At 35.2% G+C, this 25,401-nt stretch overlaps 1 protein-coding gene across 4 annotated transcripts in view; it reads left to right on the forward strand.

Annotated features, from left to right (window-relative positions):
* The window catches only part of LOC136039340 (SET and MYND domain-containing protein 4-like), a 70,469-nt gene extending 47,557 nt beyond the window's left edge, over positions 1-22,912 (forward strand). For 3 of the 4 annotated variants that reach the window (XM_065722969.1, XM_065722970.1, XM_065722968.1), the window contains 4 exons: positions 7,208-7,415; positions 9,040-9,255; positions 12,130-12,260; positions 22,694-22,912. In XM_065722969.1, the coding sequence (XP_065579041.1) occupies positions 7,208-7,415; positions 9,040-9,255; positions 12,130-12,260; positions 22,694-22,875 (737 nt within the window). In that variant the 3' untranslated portion in view covers positions 22,876-22,912. The remainder of the gene's footprint in view (positions 1-7,207; positions 7,416-9,039; positions 9,256-12,129; positions 12,261-22,693) is intronic. The other variant, XM_065722971.1, reaches the window with a different exon arrangement.
* Positions 22,913-25,401: the final 2,489 nt, after the last annotated feature.

Raw genomic sequence — 25,401 nt, forward strand, 5'->3', positions numbered from 1 at the left:
TACCCATCATAAGTTATGAGCCTGGAAAAAATTTGCCTGTTTCAAGTTTCAAGCTCCTATCTACAATAATGTGGAATTTTGTATTTTTTGCCAGAAGGCAGATCACGGATGCGTATTTTTTTTTCAGGGGTGATCGTACCGACCCAGTAGTCCTAGAATCTTGCAAGAGGGCTCATTCTAACGGATTTTCCCAAAGTCACCAGATCAAAATTCTGAGATAGCCATTTTATTGCCATTCTATCTGATTGCAAAATCAGATAGCCATTTTTTGGGGACGACTTACTCCCCCAAAGTCCCCGTGGGAGGGGCCACAAGTTACAAGCTTTGACCAGTGCTTACATATAGTGATGGTTATTTGGAAGTGTACAGACGTTTTCAGGGGGATTTTTAGGTGGGGGGTTGAAAAGAGGGGGATATTTTGGGGGAACTTTCCTAGGAAGAATTTGTCATAGAGGAAGAAAATTTTCATGAAGGCGCAGGATTTTCTAGCATTATTAAAAAAAAAACAATGAAAAAATAAATATGAAAAAGTTTTTTCAACTGAGATTAAGGAGAAGCATTAAAACTTAAAACGAACAGAAACTATTACGCAGATGATGGGCTCACATCCTCCTAATACCTCGCTCTTTACGCTAAATTATTTTTAGTAATTTCGACTATTGATTTTACGGCTTTTGTGATTCAGGGGTCATTCTTAAGAAATTGGGACAAAACTTTGACCTGTAATGGTTACTGGGACAAAACATATAGTAATGGTTACTGGGAAGTGTACGGACGTTTTCAGGGGATTTTTTTTTGGGTTTGGGGGGGGAGTTGAGGTGGGGGGATACGTAGAAGGATCTTCCATGGAAAAACTTCTCATGGGGGAAGAGACTTTCAATGAAGGGGGCGCAGGATTTTCTAGCATTATTTAAAAAAACAATGAAAAAATAAATATGAAAAGTTTTTCTACTGAAAGTAAGGAGAAGCATTAAAACTTAAAACGAACAGAAACTATTACGCAAATGAATGGCTCACCTCCTCCTAATACCTCGCTCTTTTAGTAATTTCAACTATTTATTCTACGGCTTTTGTGATTCAGGGGTCATTCTTAAGAAATTGGGACAAAATTTAAGCTTTAGTGTAAAGAGCGAGGTACTGACGAGAGGGTGACCCCCTTCATATATGTAATAAAAACATGAGAATATAGAAGTTCGTTACGTAAGCTAATTTGTTAGTTACGTATATCTTTTACTAATAAAAACATTCGTAAAAAATTAAAAGTTCTAGTTGCCTTTTTAAGTAACCAAAAAATTGGAGGGCAACTAAGCCTCCTCCTCCGCTCCTTTTTTTCGCAAAACCAGTCGATCAAAACTATGAGAAAACCATTTAGCCAAAAAAATTAATATGCAAATTTGCTTTTAATTATTCATCTGGGGAGAGCCAAAATCAAAACATGCATTGATTCAAAAACGTACAGAAATTCAATAAGAAAAACAAGTTTTTTTTAACGGAAAGTAAGGAGCGACACTATAACTTAAAACGAACAGACATTACTTCGTATATGAAAGGGGCTGCTTCCTGATAAACGCCCCGCTCTTTACGCTAAAGATTTTTACAGTTTTAAAAAGTAGAGTTAAGAGAAAGAGTCAAACTTTAGCGTAAAGAGCGGGGCGTTGATCAGGAAGCAGCCCCTTTTATATAAGAAGTAATTTCTGTTCGTTTTAAGTTTGAATGTCGCTCCTTACTTTCCGTTAAAAAAAACTTGTTTTTTATTTAATTTCGATACAAAAGCACCTGTTGAAGCAAGTTTACCTTTTACTTTAAACATTTTTGGGCTGCATCTTTGGTAGAAGATTAAATAAGAAAACAAGTTTTTTTAACTGCAAGTAAGAAGTGACATTAAAACTTAAAAAGAACAGAAATTGCTCCGTATATGAAAGGGGTTGTCCCCTCCTCAACGCCTCGCTCTTTACGCCAAAGTTTGACTCTTTCTCACAACTCTACTTTTTAAAACAATAAAAATAGAATTAACAATAATTAAAAAAGATCAAAAGATGATGAGGGCCTGGGTTGAGAAAAAGTAACGATGTAATTGGTCAATGATTGTCGTCAATGACGTTTGATTAGGCATAATGACATCAAGTTTCAACAGGCTGGGGAAAAAGCACACAAAAAAACGAAAAAAAGGATAAATTCCACCAAATCAAGAATGAAATTAACCAAAGAATGGCTCATCTTTACCAGCGGATTAAATAAAACTAAAAACATTTTTTTAACTAAAATTAAATTATAATATATTGTAATTTATGTAATTTTACATGTAATATGTTTATATATGTAATAACTTTGTATTGTAATATACATGTAATTTTAACTAAAAGAAATTATAATGTATATGAAAGGGGTTGCCCGCTTTTCAAGATCTCGCTCTTTGTGCTAAAGTTTTTCATAGAACTTTTAAAAAAGCTTATTATTCTAATTAAACTGCTCTTGTGTTTCAGGAGTCATACAGCTCTACAAGCTCTGCAAGGCCTTTGGTCCTCGTTTCAAATAATATTAGTCATAATATATTGTCATTAATAGTCATAATTGAACATGGAAAGCTGTTAATAATACTGTTGAACAATAAAATTATCTTTGTTTACACTGAAATTCCTCTTCCTATCGTTTTGTTTGGTAAAACTTAAGTCCGCTCTTCGGCACCCAGGTCGGCCCTCTTTGGATCTAAAGTAAGGATTAAATAAAGAAAACAAGTTTTTTTAATTGAAAGTAAGGAGCCACATTAAAACTTAAAACGAACAGAACTTATTCCGTGTATGAAAGGGGCTGTTCCCTCCTCAACGTCCCGCTCTTTACCCTATTAAATAAAAAAAACAAGTTTTTTTAACTGAAAGTAAGGAGCGACATTAAAACTTAAAACGACCAGAAATTACTTCGTATATGAAAGAGGCTGCTTCCTCATTAACGCCTCGCTCTTTACGCTAAAGTTTGACTCTTTCTCTCAATTCTTCTTTTTAAAACAGTAAAAAACTTTAGCGTAAAGAGCGGGGCGTTGATGAGGAAGCAGCCTCTTTCATATACGAAGTAATTTCTGGTCGTTTTAAGTTTTAATGTCGCTCCTTACTTTCAGTTAAAAAAACTTGTTTTTTTTATTTAATTTCTGGACGTTTTTGAATCAATGCATGTTTTGATTTTGGCTCTCCGCAGAGGAATAATTAAAACAAAATTTGCATTTTTTTTTTTTTGGCTAAATGGCTTTCTCATAATTTTGATCGAATGATTTTGAGAAAAAAAGAGCGGGGGTGGAAGCCTATTTGCCCTCCGGTTTTTTGGTTAATTAAAAAGGCAACTAGAATTTTTGATTTTTTACGAATATTTTTATTGGTAAAAGATTTACGTAACTTATAAATTAGCTTAAGTAAAGAACTTTTGTATTCTCATATTTTTATTACATATATGAGGGGGTTCCCCCCTTGTCAGATTCTCGCTCTTTACATTAAAGCTTAAATTTTGTCCCAACTCATTAAGAATGACCCCAGAATCACAAAAGCTGTAGAATAAATAGTTGAAATTACTAAAAATACTTTAGCGTAAAGAGCGAGGTATTAGGAGGAGGTGAGCCCCTCAAAAGGGTAATAATTTCTGTTTGTTTTAAGTTTTAATGCTGCTCCTTACTTCCAGCTGAAAGAACTTTTTCATATTTATTTTTTCATTTTTTTTTTAAATAAAGCTAGTAAATCCTGCGCTCCCTTCATGGAGATTTTCTTCCGCCATGACAAACTATCGATGGAAAGCTCCCCCAGCATATCCCCCTCTTCTCAACCCCTCCCCCAACCAAAAAATCCTCCTGAAAACGCCTGTACACTTCCCAATAACCATTACTATATGTAAGCACTGGTCAAAGTTTGTAATTTGTTGCCCCTCCCACGGGGACTGTGGGGGAGTAAGTCGTCCCCAAAGACATAGTTATAAGGTTTTTCGACTACGCTGAATAAAATGGCTATCTCAGAATTTTGATTTGTTGACTTTGGTAAAATAATTAGCTTGGGAGGGGGCCTAGGTGCCCTCCAATTTTTTTTGTCACTTAAAAAGGGCACTAGAACTTTTCATTTCCGTTAAAATGAGCCCTCTTGCAACATTCTAGGACAACTGGGTCGATACGATCACCCCTGAAAAAAAAAAAAAAAAAAAAAAAAAAAAAAAAAAAAAAAAAAAAAAAAAAAAAAAAAAAAAAAACACGCATCCGTGATCTGCCTTCTGGCAAAAAATACAAAATTCCACATTTTGTATATAGGAGCTTGAAACTTCTACAGTAGGGTTCTCTGATACGGTGAATCTGATGGTGTGATTTTCGTAAAGATTCTATGACTTTTAGGGGGCGTTTTTCCCTATTTTCTAAAATAACGCAAATTTTCTCGTAACTTTTGATGGGTAAGACTAAACTTGATGAAACTTATATATTTAAAATCAGCATTAAAATTTGATTCTTTCGATGTATGTATTGGCATCAAAATTCTATTTTTTAGAGTTTTGGTTACTATTGAGCCGGGTCGCTCCTTACTACACGTTACCACGAACTGTTTGAAAGTTTGACTCTTTCTCTCAATTCTACTTTATAGAACAGTAAATAACTTTAGCGTAAAGAGCGGAACGTTGAGGAGGGAACAACCCCTTTCATACACGGAGTAATTTCTGTTAGTTTTAAGTTTTAATGTCGCTCCTTACTTTCAGTTATAAAAACTTGTTTTTTTATTTAGCTTCTTTACGTTTTTGAATTAATGCATGTTTGATTTTGGCTCTCCCTAAATGAATAATTAAGACGTAAATTAGGCATTAATTTTTTTTGCTAAATGGCTTTCTCTTAGTTTTGATCAGACGTTTTTGAGAAAAAGGGTGGAGGAGGAGGCCTAGTTGCCCCCCAATTTTTTGGTTACTTAAAAAGGCAACTAGAATTTTTAATTTTTAATGAACGTTTTTACTAAAAAATATACGTAACTTACAAATTAACTTACGTAACGAACTTCTATATTCGTATATTTCTATTATGTATATGAGGGGTTTTGCCCCCTCGTTAACACCTTGCTCTTTACACTAAAGCTTTAATTTTGTCCCAGTTCTTTAAGATTAACCCCTGAATCACAAGGGCTGTAGAATAAAAAGTTGAAATTACTAAAAAATACTTTAGCGTAAAGAACGAGGTATTTAGAAAGAGATGAACCCCCCATATGCGTAATAATCTCTGTTCGTTTTAAGTTTTAATGCTGGTCCTTACTTTCAGTGGATAAAACTTTTTCATATTTATTTTTATTTATTTTTTTTTAATAATGCTAGAAAATCCTGTGCCCCCCTTCATAGAATTTCTCTTATCCCATGACAAATTCCTCCAAGGGAAGATCCTCCCACGTAACTCCCTCCCCTCAAACCCCCCAACCTAAAAATCACCCTGAAAAGGTATGTGCACTTCCAAATAACCATTACTGTATGTAAACGCTGGTCAAAGGTTCTAACTGGTCAAAGGAAGTCAGTGTAATAGATTGGAATAAATTGTTTGAAAAGAAGAAATGGCATACTAAAGCTCTGGATTACCTGATGGAATTCTTTAATCCTATTTATGACAAAATGTGTCCGATAAAAAATTTTTAAACCAAAGAAGCTTGTCCGCCATTAACCATAGATAACAGAATAGATAATTGAGCAAAAAAAGACATTGGTTTTATGAAACAAGATATGCATCCCTTAATTCCTGTAGGACTTGTATTTTTATGGGAGTTGTTACTCTTGTTACTCTGGGGGCGTGTGGGAGAAGGTGATTTTTTCTGATTTTTTTTTTAAACGCCTGAAGAAAGATCATGGATGAGTGTTTATTTGTTTGTTTTTGTTCTTTTTTACCACTGGTGATCATATTCACCCTTTGGTCCTAGAATATTGGAAAAAGGCTCATTCGACCGAAAATTAAAAGTTGTAGTGCCCTTTTTAAGGGACCAAAAAGATTGGAGGGCAAATAGGTCTCCTCCCACGTTCCTTTCTCTCAAAATTGCCGGATAAAATTTTTTAAATAGCCATCACCTAAGTTGAAAGGCAGAATAACTTTGCATTTGGAGATACCATGAACTCCTTAAGTCCCTGGGAAAAGGTTTTAAGTTATAAAATTTGCCCATTGCTTATGAATAGTGTTTGTTATTGGGAAGTATGCATGTATTTTTTGGATGGTGGAACGAATATTGTGCTTGGGAGATTTTCCACGAGGAAAATTATCCGTGGAGAAGGAAGTTTCCAGGGCATGAGCTTGTCAGGGAAAATTTTACACTAGGGTGAATTTGCCTGAATTCCGCTACATAATTCTTTTTATATGTCTTGCTTCCTCTTTGCCGACTCAATTTTACGCCTGGAGGTGTTAAAGGTAATTATTCGGGGTAAATTTTCACCAGGATTCAATTGTTTAGAGGATATATCTGTGGGTAGGAGGGATTTTTCCGTAGAGACGGAGCCAGATTTCCAGACATTTAAAAAAACGATGAGAAATTAAATAAAAAAACAAATTTTTCCAACTGAAAGTAAGTAGCAGCATTAAAATTGAAAAACGAACAGAAATTATTACGTTATGATGGGGGTTACCCCTCCCTCAACACCTCGCTCATCACGCCAAAGTTCGAATTTTGTCCCAATTCTTTAGGTACGATTCCTGAAATACGAGGTTTGTTTAATCAGAAAAATCAGAAACCTTTTAAAAACACTATAAACTTTAGCGTGAAGAGTGAGGTGTTGAGGGGAAGGGGCAATCCCCGGTATATGCGTAATAATTTCTATTCTTTTTAATTTTTAACTTTGTTTCTTACTTTCAATTGAAAAAAGTTGTTTTTTCTATTTAACACACATTAAGAACTAGTGCCAAAATTATAAACATTTATTACAGGATTATTCCTCATGAAATCAGATGTTTTAGCTTTCTAAACTAGTTTTCCTTTTGCTTTTAGAATCTAGTTGGCTTTTTTTATAAATGTGACTTTCTTTTGTTAGGTTCCTTCGAATTCCTTATGACTTTCATTACTTGTCTTACCTGAGACAATAAAAATAGTCAATTAAATATATTGAACTTTATATCCCGTCAAAAATAACGAAGTTGGGATAAACGTTAATTTTGTAGAAGTCAATGTGATGGAAAAATCAGACATGTATTTTCTACTTGAACAGATTTCAATTTTATTTTTCCCATTTTTTTTCACAGGAGTGCCTGATTTAGATGAAGATGAACTCCTTATCAGCTCACTACTTCTTAGAAATCTACAGATTCTTCAATTCAACGCCCACGAGGTCACTGATCTTGTGTTTGTAAATGGCAAAGGACTTAATAATGCAAAGTCGCATTCAGTTGGGCTTGCGATCTACCAGATTGCCTCATTACTAAATCATTCCTGTTATCCTAATGTTGCAAGGTAGGTCGAGGGCTTTTTTTGCATCGATTTGACATATTTTGAGACATTACTTATTCGATATGTAGGTACTAGTGATCTGACTGTGTTTTCAACGAGTTGAATCAAACAGGATTTGTTTGCGATTATTATTAAATCGTAGTTTAAGTGATAAAAAATTTACCACCGTAGACATAGAAAAAGATCAATGGTAACCCATCAAGAATGGAAAGACCTTGTTAAACAAGGTCACCTTCTGGATTCGTGTCTGGACACAAACATCGTCACTCTCAAAATCAAAGAGCATATTTAACGTTTTATTATTCAATAGGATAAATAAAAGGCTGTAATTACTCAACAACTTCTAACGATAAATAATTATTTGTGTTTATTTTCGTTCAAAAACAACTGATAACACAAAATTATAAGCTATCTATATTATTATAAGTGTAGAAAGACTAAAATATATGCCTCTTTTATGTATTATAAGATTTTTAGGTACTAAATTTATTAGCTTCCATTTTAGGCAGATGATAATAAATAATAATTAACGGTTATTAATGATAACTGAGTACTGGAGCACAGCCTAAATATAAATAAATGTGGTAAAAATTATAAAGAATAAGTCAAATATTTAGCTGAATTATACAGAAAGTATAAGAAATTAGAAATACATTGTAGATTCATCAGATTTGGGGGAGAAAACACCCACACCTCCTTACTTAGATGTTTATATTGCCTAAAAGAGTATTTATTTTGGAATTTATATTTTTTGTGCAAACTTCGTGCAATTTTGAATATCCGAAACTGTTTTAGTTTTTTGTCTGTAAAGTGGTATGGAAAATGATAAAACTAGTACGTCCCTAGTTTTGGACTTACAAGCATTCGAACTGAGGATATATGCACGAACTTATTTCGCAAGAATTTATTCAGATTAAGGTCTGGATTTGCGAGAGAAGAGTATTTGTGAAAAATACAAATACCGATCGATTGCATAGGAAGTAAGAGAATTATGGAGGAAAGAGCGTAAGATTAAAGATTCCTGGAAATCGGGTATCCAAAGATAAATCCTCTGGCGTACTGACGTGCACCAAAACTGACATCGTGTTGCAAAACTTGAATATAAGACTCAATCCTTTTGGTTTTCTAGCATAATGGAGTAAGAAAACTTGCTGAGAGCCACACTAGGAGTTCCCAATAATTGCAGAGCCAATGGACTGGGCATAGTGGGCTAGTGCATTGACGGTAGTGCATGAGGGCTTTTTAGTTTTATCGGTTTTATAAAATGGATCGCTTAAATATAGAGGATCTTTGTAAATAGGCTATATTCGTCTAGTAGGTCTAGTCATATAGAAAAAAATGAAAAAGAGGATTAGTGATTGCTTCTCGATTCCTTTTTTTTTTATTTGCTATAGATACTATGAAACTGTGACAGAAAGTTATCTGTCTGTATGTAATTGTTTGCCTAGGTAATTAGCTCCGAAATCAAACCATGGAACTTTTTCTTAGGGGGGGGGGTTCTTAACCTCAAATAGTTTTGTCGATGCGATAAATATCTGTACCACAGAAGAAGTTCATTCATAAGTAAAGTGAGAAAAACCAATCCGAAACGCATATTATGTGGCATGACCAACTTTTCTTTCCTTAGGTATTTCTCCGGTACAAAGCTTGTCATTAGAGCCCTTAGAAAAATTCCATCAGGAGAGCCAATCCTAGATAACTACGGTCCTCTTTTTACTCATAAATCTATAAAGGAGAGAAAAAGAACTACAAATGGAAGATATTGGTTTGACTGCCAATGTGACGCCTGCTATCATAACTGGCCAACTTACAGAGAGCTGGAAGAAGAAATTCGAAGAATTAGGTTTGTATGTTAGACTTTTTATTTTACTGAAAACAAAAACTCAACTAAAGTTAACTAAAGCTAGTCTCAAGTTTAAAGTTCAACTGAACACTTCTGTTGCATAAGAAAAAATTGGCCAACTGAGTTCTTTAAGTTCATTTAGTTCTTCTTACTTTGCAGGGGTGAACTTGGAGGAAGCTGAATTTTTTTCTTTATGCGATTTTTGTTTCTTACCCGACGTTCAGTTTCATGTCTTAATTCTACGATTTGAATTGCCAAACAATACAAGTGAATTTGACTTCATGATATTGTGTTTTTTTACTTTAAAGATCCTCTGAATACGATTTGGCTCCTGAGTATACTTTGCATTTATATCTAATCCTACTTCTTTTTTCTATTTCCTTTGTTTAAAATAATGTAACCTGAGGCTAAGCATTTGTTAGCATCAAATTAATTTTTACTAAGCAAATTTAATCATAGGTAAAATTAGGGTTGCCCCCAGGCAGCGATTTGTGTTTCTGCTCCTTACAAAAACCTTCCTGAATATCAATCAGACCTATTATAAGCCGCAGTACCCTTCAAAAAAAGCAAGTGGTCCTCCTTGGATGTAGTAAACACTCTATATTGAGAAAAATTGCTTCAAGGCACCTTACGAACCCCTTTCCATGTTTAAAAACCAGCGATCTTAGACCTAGAATATTCAACCTTTTCAGTTAACTACTGTCTGCCTTCTGAAGGCTTGAACACTTACTTTGTTAGTTTCCTGACGCCTTTCTACTTCTGTTTTCTATGCCTTTCACATTTAAATCTACGCCTTTTGTCTTTCTATTTTCGGGATCTCTTGATATGACCAAAATACATAGGGATTTTCCAAAACAGTTCCATTCTATCTGAAGATGCAAAGGGTCGTTGGGTTTTAATCATACTCCGTATGATTTTCTTTCTCTTAAACAATAATCTTTGGCTATTATCTAGATACCAACTCCCAACAAAGGTGCTTTCATGAGTTTTTCTCCCGGGAAAGGGGGGAGAAAAGGTCTTCAAAAGTAATCTTTGAGAAAAAATATTGTAAGAAGTTGTCCTCTAAATTTTCTTATTATGCTTTCAAGGGGGGACTATCAACCTATACTACCGTTTTAAGGAAAACGGTTTTAAGCGTAGAATTCAATAAAAAAACAAGTTTTTCCAAGTTAAAGCAAGGAGCAACACTAAAACTTAAAACGAACAGAAATGATTACGTATATGAAGCTGGTTGCCGCCTCCTCAAAAACTCGCTGTTTACGCTAAAGTTTTTTAGTACTTTTAAAAAGCCTCTTATTGTTCTAATTAAACGACCCTTGTGTTTCAAGAGTCGTTCTCAAGGAATTGGGACGAAATCCAAACTTTAGCGTAGAGGAGGGAGGTGTTGAAGAGGGGTAACCCCTTCATATACGTAATAATTTCTGTTCGCTTAAAGCTTTAATGATTCTCCTTACTTTCAGTTGAAAAACTTGTTTTTTTGTTTAATTTCCGATAGTTTTTCAAAAAATATCAGGAAATATGGACCCAGCTCCACGAAAAAATCCCTCTCCCCTCGGAAATATCCTCTAGACAATTCAATCCTGGTGAAAATTTACCTCAGACAATTACCCTTAACAACTCCACGCGTAAAATTGAGATGGCAGAGAGGAAGCAAGACATATAAAAAGGATTTTGTATAGGGTTTCTGGCAAATTCCCCCAGAAAAGATTTCCCCTGACATGTTCACCCCCTGGAAACTTCCTTCACCATGGAAAATTGCCCCGTCAAAAAACCCACAGTAAAAAATTCGTCACCCCCCGAAAATGTATGCATACTTCCGAATAACAAATACTATAAGTAAACAATGGACACATTTTTTTACTTAAAGACCTTTCTATTGGGTCTATGGGGGTCCTGTTACATCCAAAAGCATAGTTATTGGGTCTTTCAACTATGATGAACACAGTGGCTCTCTCAAAATTTTGATCGGATGATTTTGGGGGAAAATGGCGGGGGAGTGGGCATTGTTGCCCTCTAATCTTTTGGTCACTAAAAAAAGCTCTAGAATTTTTAGTTTCTGTTCAAATTTGCCCTCTCCCAATACTATAGGACCACTGGGTCGGTACGATCACCCCTAGGAAAAACAAACAAAAAAACAGAAAAAGAAACAAAAACACACATCCGTGATCTTTCTTCCGGCAAAGAATAGAAAATTCCACATTATTATAGATATGAGGTTGAAACATCTGAAATAAGGTTCTCTGATACGCTAAATCTGGTGGTGTGATTTTATCATTAAGACTCATCGAGTTTTAGGGGGTGTTTCTCCCTTTTCTGGAAAATCAGGCAGATTTTCTCAGGCTCGTAGTCTTTGATTTGTTTTTATTTGATTTTGATACTAAACTTAATGAAACTTATATATTTGGAATCAGCATAATAAGCCGATTCTTTTAATATATCTATTGGTATCAAAATTCAATTTTTTAGAGTTTCGGTTACTATTGAGCCACGTCGCTCCTTACTTACAGTTCATTACCAAGAACTATTTGATTATCGACGGTTGAATATATAGGACGATAAACCAGTCGGAACAATCATAGTTACTGCAAAAATTGAAAGAAAAGTGATTCACACACGGGACTTCAACCATTACTTGAGAAAGCGCTTTTTCTCTTTTATTTTGTGTTGTAAGGCATGTCTATTATATTTTCTCATGGACTTTAGCTACTTTTTAGTCTTCTTTTAGTACTGAGGAATGCCTAAGCGGAGCTTTTGATGACAATATTTGGGTTTTCTTCTTTTCCAGTGATTGCGGATTACCACGTCTTTAATGTTTTACGTTTTCTCATTTTGTCATACTCAGCCGGCGTGGTCTCATAAAATCTTTATTTTTAGCTGCTCAAAGTGCAGAAACATAATTTGTGGAAAAGATACTGAGGCAAAAGTCAAGTGTACGCGGTGTGGAGAATCAAATAATTTGAAGGAAAAACTCGAACAAATCAATCAAGCCCAGATTCTATATCAAGGTACTAATAAAAAAAAAATTCTTTTTCAGATTAAATACTGGATTTTTTTTTTAGTCGGCCATTTCTGAAGAAGCGTACGTTTGTTCCATATTTGTCTGCTAACTTTTTCAAAATTTCCAACTTTTATTTTGCTTACATAAAAAGTTGAACTAAATCTTTTCAATAACCCTGATTAAATATCTTTAGAAATACCGTTTTATGCATCATCCATTAAAGATCTATAACGATATAAAACCAGATTTTGTTGGTATCTGATCTTATTTTACATTGTGTCGATTAACAGGGAAAATTTAGTTACCATCAGTGGCCCTGCACTTCGAAACTTTAAACTGGAGCAGCTCAAATCTTAGGCAATTTAGTGCAAGGAGTATATTTTAATTTTGGCGGGCCAAACTGATACCAGGGTTGGATTCGCAATAAAAAGAAAGTAATGGTTCCCAGTCTTCATTCTTTTTAGTAATGCAAGCATTTGCTCTCAACATTGTTGCAATATTCCTTATACACTTTTTTTTTGTTAAATCATCAATGTACTGAAGAAATTAAATTGGTTTTGAAGCAAAACAATTTAATAAGAAAAATTTCTTTTTTTTTTTTTTTTTTTTGTATTTTCCCACCTTGATTTCTGACCTCGGATACTCGTTAGTCACTATTTTTTAAGAGCAAGATTTTAGCATCCTGGGGCACTATTTTAGACAGAAAAAATACGGTATAAAAACACATTAAAAACCAAATAAGAGCATATTACAAAGAAAAAAACACTAATAGAAACATAAGAAACCAAATTAAATAAACAACAGGGAAAGTGTCACTTCAACAGCGATTTGGATAACCTTACACGACTGGTTTGAGGTCAGTGATTGGCCGGGAATAACCGAGCATTCAAGTCTACATAGGTATATACTTAAACCCGTAAGCAAACACCAAAAAAAAAAAAAACATTGAAAATTCTTCAACATATGATACCTGTCTTCAGATCAAAACCAGCAATGAATCTTTTATGGAGTTATTCATATCAGATTTGAATGGCTCGTAAAAACATAGTAAGGAAGAGACATCCCCTATATAGCTGCACTGAAGAACAAATTAGTAACCTAAATTCAGAGGTATCAAGACGTGCATGACGATATAATCTTCTCCCCCCGGCTTGTTAGGTCAGCCAGTCACTAAAAAAAGTAAAATGAAAATTTCCAATTTTGACGAGTGTGGTGATTTCACCAATTTTACTTCGTTTTATTAATTCTTACTGAAGTTTTGATTTTGCGTCACAATTTGAGTCACGATTTTTTTTTCTTTTATTCTGCGCCAAACTTTGCGTCCAGATTTTGGAATATCAATTTTTTTCCGACTGGCCGCGGTTCGCTGATTTTACAAATTTCTACCGTAGGCAAAAACAGTCAGCCAAACGACCACAACTCCCTCAAAATACAACAGATGAACCAGTGGAGATTCTGTCAACATCAGCCCATATTCAGTTGGGGCATAATTTTTAAGAACAAAAATTGTATGATTTTTTTTTTATCAAGACCCGTATCAGACATTAACAAACTTAAAAAAAAAACATCACAAGGGATAAGGAGCTGTCACAACTTCCCTCCAAGAGCTCTCGTGTTGAAAAAAGCGGATCATAAATATTGTAGAAAATTTGGTATTTTATATATTGGATTGTCTATTTCGAATTTTTTGCAAATAAAATGTTGAAATCACTAATTTGCTGACTTTAGACTGTGTAAGTAAGTAATATACTGCATCTTTAACAGAGCAACAGTAAATAATAGAGAAAATACTGCGACTTAAGGATTTTCTTCTTTCTATTTTCCCTGAATCATGCGACAATTGTCATAGCCCATATTTCATGGTCCTATGGCGAATGTATTTTTTTTCCTCTTATTTTAGTACACTAGACAATACTTTTGTTAACTATTTGTATGTTTTATTTTTAAACTAAGCTATCGTTAGCTTTTAACTTCCTAATTGTTGACACATTTAAACCCCCAATGAATTTTTGACTATTGTTGTTATCATTATTCTGAGTTGTTTAAAATGTAATAGACTGTCAAGTCAAAAGACTCAAAAATAGGTGTGCAAAACATTAGCATATTCTGGAGTCTTAGAAGCCTTTGGGCTATTGGTAAATCCTTTTCTTTAGAAGATTTACACAAATCAGACTGAGCTGTTTAACCTCCTGAGACTGGGTGTTCGCGGCTGTGGCTCCCTTGCAGAATTTGTCATTGCAAAGGGTATCTAAACAAGTTTTGAATGCTTTTATGTGTTCTTTGTGCTTGAAATACCATCTATAATTTTTTTATAAGACTTTCGCGACTTTAAGTGCATATTTTCCTAACTTAAAAAAGCCTCAGTTTGGAGATTAAAAAAAGTACAGAGAGAAAAGAAACAAAAAAAAATGGAATTGCTGTGAATAAGTAAAAAGACAAATAATGGGTTGTATTTCAACTATATTTTACCGGCAATTATCTTAAATAGATGGCTCTTGTAGAGCCTCGAAAACCACCCTGTCTTCGTTTTTGGACGCTTGGCTCCAATCGAGTAATCTAGAAAGCTATAACTAATTGGCTTTGGAGCCTGCTGAATTTTCATTTTACCTAAGTATAATTATGACTGGTCGCTTAATTACTTTTATCAGCTTTGTCGACAAAAATTCATATTTGCTCTTAATTAGAAAAGTAGATTTCAAAACAATCTCCTAGTGGGTTTTGAATCTAATTTACAATATTATCACACTTATACTATCACAACACCTTCCAGTGTCTTTTGTGTCCTTGTCTATCTTATTGTTTCTTTCTTACTTTGTTACACTTTGAGAGATAATCTTCGGATACATGGCTTGTCAACGGTTATTCAAGTAGCCGTGTTTCAAACCCTACTAGAAGACACACACCTCTATTTTGACAGCTAACCACTTTTGTCAAGATCTAGGTCATTCGGGCGAAAGAAAAATAAATATGAGAACTATAATGAAAAACAGTTTTGGTGCCAAGGGCCCAATACTTTTATTGAAAACACAACGAAAAAAAATAACAAGGGAACTTCCGTGCTTTGTATGCACTCAGACAGAGAGGTAGCCGTTATTCAATGGTATGTTAATTAAGGGCTCTGATAGCTCCCAGCTGCAAGGATATGGAAGATGAGACCGAGGTCAAAGGGTATGACGAGTGCCAGGGGTCATCGGTGCAGGTCAAATGCTTTAGTCTCGGACTACAACATCTACCTGGATAGTGCCAACATCGTGGACCGCGTGGTTAGCTACTATCGTTTCAAGATGTGTACAAAAGGCGGACTGTGAGTCTGTTCCATCATTTTGTAGATGTAGCACTAGCAAACGCGATCCACGAGTTGAAGTGCAATGGCCCAGAAGTTTCTGGCAATATAAAGTAGCTCAACAACTTTTGTTTCAGTGTTGTTGAGTTTCTGATCAATTCTGGAAGGGTCATGAGGGCAAGATTATAACGTGGAAGTATTCCCAGGTGAAACCAGGAACCTTGTCTTGAGCGTGAAAAACCGAAAATTCCCTCCACCATAAGGAAAAGCAGCCTTGTGCTTACAGGAATTCTTTGGTTTGAAATATACCGCTCTCTGCAGACGGCCAGAATGTTGTAAAAAGTCAATATGGTTGGGTTCACAGTGCAATACTAGTCTGCTTAGGGCCGGATAGTTCGATTATCGAAAATTAGCTATGCCGAAATGAAAATACTGTAAAAAAGGGATCCTTTGGTGAATGCAAACGGGTTTAGAAGGCGTTCCTTTACTTGACGCAGATAGCAGGGTTTCCAGTTGTAACCAGATTTTAAATGACACAATCACAAAAATGGTAAAAATTGGACACATATGAAGAATTTTGTTCCGCCAGGCACGTACGCAGGAATTTTTCTCGGGGGGGGGGGGCCAAAACCTTCGAAACAGCAAATATAAAGTAGCAATTTTTTTATTTAGTAACTAAATAAATGCAAGAGGCACACATATCGGAAAATACAGATTAACTTTAATCTGTAGTATTGTAGCGGATGGGGGAAAGAGACTGAAGCCTCAAAAGTGCGTTTTAAGGGGTTATTGGTCAACATCAAAACATATTATTTGCATGCGGGTTGTTGAAAATGTTTATCAGCAATAACTAAGGAACAGTCGAAGGCATTAAGTTGAAACTTTCGCGGCTAGTTGAAAGGAATGTTGGAAAATGATTGACTGGAAAGGGGTAACAACCCTCCTCGCTCTTGTTAGACCATCCGCTCCTGGTCAACATCGACCGAAATTTGAAAATGCCAGTTTTTGTCAAGATGGTCAAAAAATAGAATATCCACTAGCCCTGTAAGCCAATAGCCAAGAAAAAAAATCTAGCATTTACTTGGGATCAGAAGCCAAAATTATTTTCGGGCTTGTTTGTTTCGTAGGAATCCACTTAGTCAAGAAATTTATTAATTCCACGGTGGTAGGCTTTCTCCCCGGAAAATTGTTTTGGGGGGAGGCTTTCTTCCCAAAACATTTTCCCCTGCAGAAAATCTCCCCACGAAATTTTTTTTGGGTGAGGGGGGACTTCAGCCCCCAAATTTCTATTTCTAGCTAATGTGAGAGATGAAGTTTAAGTCTCAGTTTTTTTTTCAGCCCAAATCTTTTAGTCGTTTGAAAGGTTAGGCTATTTTGACAACCTAGAAACACATTTTCCTACGACTACCTTCTGACCGTCTGTTCAAGTCAAAAGTCAGGGTCAATTCCCCCCACCCCTCCCAAAAACAACATACCCCGACAATTTAAAGGGAATTGTCAATTCCAGTTTGTTCCTAACATAACGAAGATATGCTATTTTGATAACCTGGGTGGACATGGCTTCTTTTATTCTATACTGCTACTTAACCAGGAATTGATTTTTAGATCACCAGGCAGCTTATACGGTCTTTTGATTCGAGTAACTATTTAAAAATAAATAGAATAAAAGTACTATATAGGCTCAAAAATCTTTGAGCCTAAAATCTTGTAGAGCAAAAATCTTTAGATGAACTGCAAAAATATTTGAGCCCTCCCCCTATCCTATGTAACCTCCCTCCAAGTCTAAGCTTGATTTTCGTTTGGCAGCCCTCTAACACTCCCTCAAAGTTTAAGCTTGATAATCCTAGAAATACAGAGATATTGCAGATACTCTATTTTGATAGCCTCGTACCATATAGTGTCTTCTGACTTGCCTTCAAACTTAGACGTGATCAGATTCTAATTGCCAAAGGAACTCTAGCGTAAGATTGTGGAATTACCAGTGACATGATATTTTAAAAATGGTCCCCATTCAAAATTTAGAGTTCCCCTACTCCTCCCGCTTCTTTCTTTACCTTTAATTTTCGACTCCATTCCCCAAACTGTTTTAGAAATCTTGCAAATTTGATGTTTGATAGCCAGGATGTGTGAAGGATCTTTGATTTCCTATTTCTCCAAGATGAAGGGCAACGTACACTTTCCCCCTCCCCAGCCCCACAAAAAGGTTCCTGAATGTTTCAACTTGATGACTGACACTAGGAAAATTTGCCAGACTTTTGAAAAAAGGGAAAACAGCTCCCATAAGTCAAGGAATTTATTGAAAATTGCACCATCAAGTTCAGCGTATGAGAGAACTCTACAGTAAAAGTTTTAACCCCCCTCTGAGAAATTGTGGAATTTTATTTTTGTTTTGCAGAAGTAAGATCTCTGAGGCGTGTGGATTTGTTGATTTTATTTTCTTTGTTCTTCCCAGGGATGAACATATCGAATCAATGGTCCTAGAAGATCGGGAGATGGCTCGTTTGAACGGAAATTAAAAATTCTAGAGCCCTTTTCAACTGACCAAAACATTCTCTCTCCAACGCGCTTTTTCCCCTAATGTCGTCCAGTCAAAACTTTGAGATAACCATTCTGTTCAGCATAGTTGAAAGCTCCAGTGTCTGCATCTCTCTGGGCTAGTTTTGCGTGGGTGGGATTATTCACAGGAGAAACTCTGCACGGAGGAATTATCAGCAGGAGTCCATGGGAGAATTTTCTGCAGGGAAAAACTTTCCATTGTGGGTATTTCCGGGAAAAAATTCCGCATAGATAGATTCCGCCATAACCTGAAAAACGATCAAAAATAAAATAAAAATACGTTTTTTTTTAAATGATAGTCTGCTTAATAAAATTTTTGAGGCTGAATCGTCCACAAGAAATTTATCTGGGGGAAATTGTCAGTGAAGATGGAATTGTCTGGGGGAAAATTTTCCATAAATAACTATGGAGAGGTATCAGTGGTTCGTTAGATCATGAGGAGGGGAATAAGCGCTTAATGTTTCAGAAAGTAAAAGCTAATCTTTGTCCTTTTTTGAGTTGAACTAAGCATGAACGTAAGTGCAGCTCGATGATAGTACCCTTCTTATTGCATCCTTTAACACAAATTATTACTGTAATTTTCTTACCGTAAAAATTTGCAGAGGTTAGAGGGGGTCAACTTTGTCACCAGGAAATTTAGATAGTTTTTCGAAGATTATTAATGTAGTATCTCTCATTTTTCCGTTTACATAATATGTTTGATGGCATCTTGTTTCCTGAAGTCATTCCTCCTACTGGCGTTTATGGGTTATCCTATATGCTACGAGTTATCCCAACCTATATACATGCTACTACTACTAGTAGTAGTACTACTACTTTTGTTAGTATTAATATTGTTAAGGCTAATCGTTTTAGTGTGAAACTCTCCAGTTACTGTTTAGGAAAATGCTGGGCTAAATCGAAACACATTGTGTACACACAGGTTATCAACAAGACGTATCAGTGATATCTCGTAAATAGCTTAAAGTATTAAGTCGAACCTATCAGGGCGTGAAGAGGGGTTGTTGGACTAGACCAATAAGGCACAACTTGAATATTATTACTGCTTACGACTAATACTACTACTGCTATCACTAAAACTGCTGCTATTGCTTCTATTGTTACTTCTGCTATTGTGCCTACTACTTTCACTAATGCTAAGGATATTAGTTAAAGTTTCAGAAAACGCTGAGAATGGCGTTGAACTGAATCAAAACACACTACGCACATATGGGTTATCATTTTAATATAAATTAAAAAGTCAATCCACATTCATTAGTTGTTTTTTTCAGTACTGTTGGTTATAATGGTGTATTTTCGTGATATTATGAGAAATAAAAAAAATCAGCTCAAAATAAAGATTTTTTTTGAGTAAAGCACAAATTATGCCCTGGTCTTTAAAAGGCACAGAGGGCGTCATCTCTACTCGTCTTAGTGTCTACTTATTTTTATTTGTTGTAATTTCTGTTCATTTTGGGTTTTATTTATTTATTTAATGTAATTTGTTGTACTTTTACACTTACAAAATTATTTGACTTGACTTCTGCTCATTTTGATTTAATGAAGCACTTTACTTTTTTTTGAAAAACTCTATTTTATAGGAATTTTGTTTAATTGGCTAAATAAAAAATGTTTTTTTTAGATGAAAGTAAAAAGCAACGTTAAATCTAAAAACGGATAGAGATTATTCTGTATATAAAAGTACTTCCCCCTCTTCAATACCCCTCTTTTCATGCTAAGCTTTTTTAGTGCTGTTAAGAAAGACTCTGGTTAAAATTAAACGAGTCTTGTATTTCAAGATTCGTTCTTTAAGATTTTAGGCAAAAGTTCAAACTTTAGCGCAAAGAGTAAAGAATAATTAGAGAATAATTAAAGAATAATTAGTAAAGAATAATAATAATTAGAGAACAAAGAGTAAGGAATAATTTCTATGCGTTTTAAATTTTAGCGTTGCTAATTACTTTCAGCTGAAAAAGCATGTTTTTTTCACTTTAATTTCTTATCGTTTTTCAAATAATGCAAGAAAATCCACTTCTCCCTCGATTAAAAATTCACCCCCCCCCCACAAAAAATTTCTCTAGGGAAATTTCCTCCTGCGTAAAGTCCTCCCCCAGGAAATTACCTCTGGGAAATTCAATCCTCGCTGCAAATTCCCACCATAAAATTTGTCGCGGACGATTTTACCTGAAAAATTCTCCTTGGCGTAATGTCATTTGATAAAAGAATTGCTTTTCATTATATTTCTGATCATTTTCTGGTCATGCCAAAAACTACTCTATGTGGGAAATTTTTCTCAGAAATCCTTCAACCCCCGACGGGAAGTTTCTCCCGCGAAAAAAATTTCTCTCAAGAAATACTACCATCCCTTTCCCCACTTCTTGTGACGACAAACTGTTTATTTATCAGATTGAATAGGTCTAGACAAAAGCAATTTCTTGGACCCTGATGTATTTCGCATTACAATTTAACAAAATGAAATTAAACCCCTTTTACTACATGTTCATTTCATTTTTATTGTCATTGAACACATTTTTTCACAAGTAATAGAAATCGAAGAATCTAAAGTTGTGGCCTTTTTAAAAACAAAAAAACTATCTCTTGAATTCTACAACAAATAGTCGACAAGCAATGCTTTTTAACATCATAATCCTATCCCCATTCATTTTTGAGTCAAAGTGAATCAAATGAAAGCAAAAGGAAACTTTGTTTGGGGGGAGAGATATCTAATTTTGTAAGCGCGCCATCTTTATAGGCCGGTGACCGTATTCTAAACTGCTTCTCATGAAATGTGAAAATTAGAGCATAGAATCCTAGTTTTGAAGCTTCAAACACCCCCCTCCCCATTTTTTGCTTCCCCTTCAAAAGATTATACAGAGCTATATATCCCACGGTAAAATGTCACATAAAACTATGATTAAAACATATAAGGCAGAAGTAAAAAAAAACTAAATGACTTAATTCGTGAGCAAGTATTTCGTTTGCCCCACACAACATTCGGGTTTCACTTCTATTTACAAAAATATCACAAACTAGAAAGTCATAAATCAAAGTCTAATATCTTTTCAAAGATTTAAGCTACAAAATAAAATAAATGCTAGCTGTATGTCTAGAAACTATAACACCATTTTTTAGGGGGCTACAATCTTCTACCCCTTTCTCGTAACAGAAAATTTTTTACTTCCTAGATTTATCCCACATCTTTAAACATTTTTCTACTAGACACTAAATAGGATGAAAATTGAGGGGTTTTGAATCGCAAGTTCCTTCATTTACAAGGGAATTTCAGTGTGTTTTGATTGTGTTTTAATATTAACAGTAAAGCTGGAAACACTTATAGCAAACGAAGCAGCATTATAGCAAAACTTATAGCAAAACGTAAAGCAGCCAAGCTTATTAAAATCACCATCATCCACCCGAAAGCTTGTTTATAGTATACTACTGTTGTCTGCAGCAAATTATTGCTGACAGTCTTAGTAAAAGCTGAGTCCACTTCTGAACTTATGTTTTTTTTATGCATGTACATTGTTTATTAATGTATTTTGCAGTGTTTTTCATTTTAACTGAGTAAGATCTTTTTCTAAATAGTATTTTTTTCTTCGTTATCGCTTGAAGAAAAATGTCCTATTGAAGACTTAGGAAAGCAACAGGCTCTCTTTGCATTTTAACCGCTTGGTACATCTCTTCTCCCCATCAAGTGGAAGAGCGTATACACATGTGGTCCCAGGATCGGGATATCTGGGCTACTATATATTATGTAAATTATTAATTCAGAATAAGTCCGACAATGTTCTGTGGTTGAGAACCAACTTTAAAAAAGCAACAAAAAGTTGAACAAGAAGAAGGTATTGAAAAGAGATTGGATTCCCCCTTACGTTTTCATATAGTAACACAACGACAAAAAGTGAAGACAATATTAACAGTGAAAGCAGCGCAACTTTGACGAAATTAATTAAAAAACGTGATCCAATTAATCGTCCAGGTTTGAATTTGGCTCATATTTGTGATGGTCACTTTCAACAAAGAGACTTGATTTACCTTTAGACTAACGGGGGAAAATTTGGAACCGAATCATGAGAATTTTCAGACATCTTCAAAACATTTAAGCTAGTGTCTTTTGCAAGCTTTCCAACACACCTTTCCCCATAGGTAGCTTTAGAGGAGGGGGGTTGAAGGAGCGAAATCAGAAAGAGTGAAGTTTTATTTGACAAATTTATTTTAATGCATAATTTTGTTTCAATACTTTCAACTAGATAGGAACCGAATTTCCACACCTGGGGACTTCCTCTAGGAATGTAGTTATAGGGCCAATTTAAAACTTATTAGCTTTAATAATGATTTTTTTCATTACAAAGAGATAAACAAAAACAGGAAATGAACTTCTACGTTCAAGTCTCAAGAAGTTAACGGTAGAGTTTAGCATTCCCAGTTCAGTCTAACAACTTCCAGATTTGGGTATTTTGGTTTATTCCGCGACATTAACGCTTCTATTAATAAACCGAAGTTAGTTTAAATTTCCGGAGATAAAAAAAAAAAATCTAGATTTTCAGTTTCACGATCAACTGTTCTACCTAACATATTCAAAGTGTCCCAGCTAAATATTTTCAGAGACAATTTAATTTCAGATGCTACTACAGAGATGGACAGAAAGAATATTAAAAACGCAATATCACTACTCCAAGAAGCAATAAAGCTGGTGGATGCAAATGTTTGTCCTCCAGTTAAAATTTTGCATTTGGCCCAAGACAAACTTAGATTGTGTTTTTGTGCACTTGGATCTACATGGAATTACACTGTTAGAGAATAGATTTTAATGGTTCTTGAATAAAAGATTGTCTCAGCTATTTTGTTACTAGGAAGGCTTAGGTAAGTAGCTATTGAATATACTAAAACCTTCCTTATGGATACATAAAGAAGTTATCATTCTATTTATTTTTTTACAGAATAAACGAAAACGGATAATAATAATAAAAAAATGTTGGTGCTTCGGAAACTGCAGCTTCTTAAAACCTTTTCTGATTTGATTTTACTAGAAAAGAAATTCTGAAATAAATGTATATATAGAATATATATATGAAGATTGGTGTCGTGGCTGTTGTCAAGCCTTCAAATATTTTTTCAATATGTGTTCTATTTATTTATTGAAAAGATGGTTTCGTTACAGATTCTCTTTTTAGTTTATTAGAAATTTTAACATTCCGAAAAAGTATAATAGTGGGAAACTGGTTTCTTTTTACAGAATGATATTTTATCGCACTAGTTTGAAACACCAGTTTCAAGTTCAAATTTTTTTATTTCAACATTCACGAATAAACAAATAGATACAACACTTTCGTGCTGGGGAAAACCTATGAGGGTTTGTATTCGCGCGAATACAAGTTCATTTTGAGTGTCAAATGTTTACAACCTGCAGAGAAAAAACAAGAGCTAAGAGCTTATATGGCACCTGTGACGAGGTTGGAAGAGCCAAAAGCTCATATGGTATGGGCTCTAGCGAAATTCTAAGAATCAATAGATTGCTTTAAAAGGAAAATCAGAGGCTTAATGCCGTTCGGGATTTAAAATAAGAACTCTGAGTCACGAGGTCCTTCTAAATATCAAAATTCATTAATATCCGATCACTCTCTCGTAAGTTAAAAATACCTCAACTTTTTTCTAATTTTTCCTCTCCCTCCAGCCCCTCCGATGATCGAAATAAGGAAAAAAACATTATCAAGTCAATTTGTGCAGCTCCCTGATACGCCTACCAATTTTCATCGTCCTAGCGCGTCCAGATGCCCTAACTCGCCAAAGCATTGAATCCCACCCCCTAAATCCTCCAAAGAGAGCGGATCCAGTCCGATTATGTCAATCACGTATCTACGACATTTATAAGGTTTTCCAAGATTTCGGTTTCCCCCTCCAGCCCTCCCCAATGTCAACAGATCTGGTCGGGATTTGAAATAAGAGCTCGGAGACATGAGTTCCTTCTAAATATCAAATTTCATTAAGATTTGGTCGCCCGTTCTTTAGTTAAAAATACCTAAATTTTTCTAATTTTTCCAAATTAACAACCCCCAGCTCCCCCAAAGAGAATGGATCCGTTCCAATTACGTCATTTTCGTATCTATACCTTGTGCTTATTCTTCCCATCAAGTTTCATCCCGATCTCTCCACTCTAATCGTTTTCCAAGGTTTCCAGTTCCCTCCCCCAAAATACCTCATTTTTTCTAATTTTTCAGAACTAACCCTTCCCACCCAACTCCCCAAAAGAGAGCGGATCGGTTCCAGTTATGTCAATCACATATCTAGGACCCGTGCTTATTTTTCCAACCAAGTTTCATCTCGATCCCTCCACTCTAGGCGTCTGCCAAATTTTAGGTTCCACCCCCCCAACTCTCCCTAAAGTCACCAAGTCTGGGCGGGATTCAAAATAAGAGCTCTGAGACACGATATCCTTCCAAACATCAAATTTCATTAAGATCCGATCACTTCTTCGTAAGTTAAAAATACCTAATTTTTTCTAATTTTTCAGAATTAATCCTCCCCCCAACTCCCCCAAAGAGAGCGGATTTGTTCCGGCTATGTCAATTACGTACCTAGGACTCATGATTAATTTTTTTCCACCAAGTTTCATCCCGATCCCTCCACTCTAAACGTTTTCCAAGATTTTAGGTTCCCCCCAACTCCCCCCATGTCACCAGATCTTTTCGGGATTTCAAATAAGAGCTCTGAGACACGATATCCTTCCGAACATCAAATTTTATTAAGATCCGATCACTTCTTCGTAAGTTAAAAATACCTCATTTTTTCTAATTTTTCAGAATTAACCCTTCCCACCCAACTCCCCCAAAGAGAGCGGATCCGTTCCAGTTATGTCAATCACATATCTAGGACTTCTGGTTATTTTTCCAACCAAGTTTCATCTTGATCCCTCCACTCTAGGCGTCTGCCAAATTTTAGGTTCCACCCCCCCCCAACTCGCCCCAAAGTCACCAAGTCCGGTCGGGATTCAAAATGAGAGCTCTGAGACAAGATATCCTTCCAAAACATCAAATTTCATTAAGATCCGATCACTTCTTCGTAAGTTGAAAATACCTATTTTTTCTAATTTTTCAGAATTAATCCTCCCCCTAACTCCCCCAAAGAGAGTGGATTTGTTTCGGTTATGTCAATGACGTATCTAGGACTTGTGATTATTTTTTTCCACCTAGTTTCATTCCGATCCCTCCACTCTAAGCGTTTTCCAAGATTTTAGGTTCCCCCCATTCCTCCCTATGTCACCAGATCTTGTCGGGATTTCAAACAAGAGCTCTGAGACACGATATCCTTTCAAACATCAAATTTTATTAAG

The sequence above is a fragment of the Artemia franciscana genome, chromosome 19, assembly GCF_032884065.1.
Source record: "Artemia franciscana chromosome 19, ASM3288406v1, whole genome shotgun sequence".
NCBI classification, from domain to species: Eukaryota; Metazoa; Arthropoda; class Branchiopoda; order Anostraca; family Artemiidae; genus Artemia; species Artemia franciscana.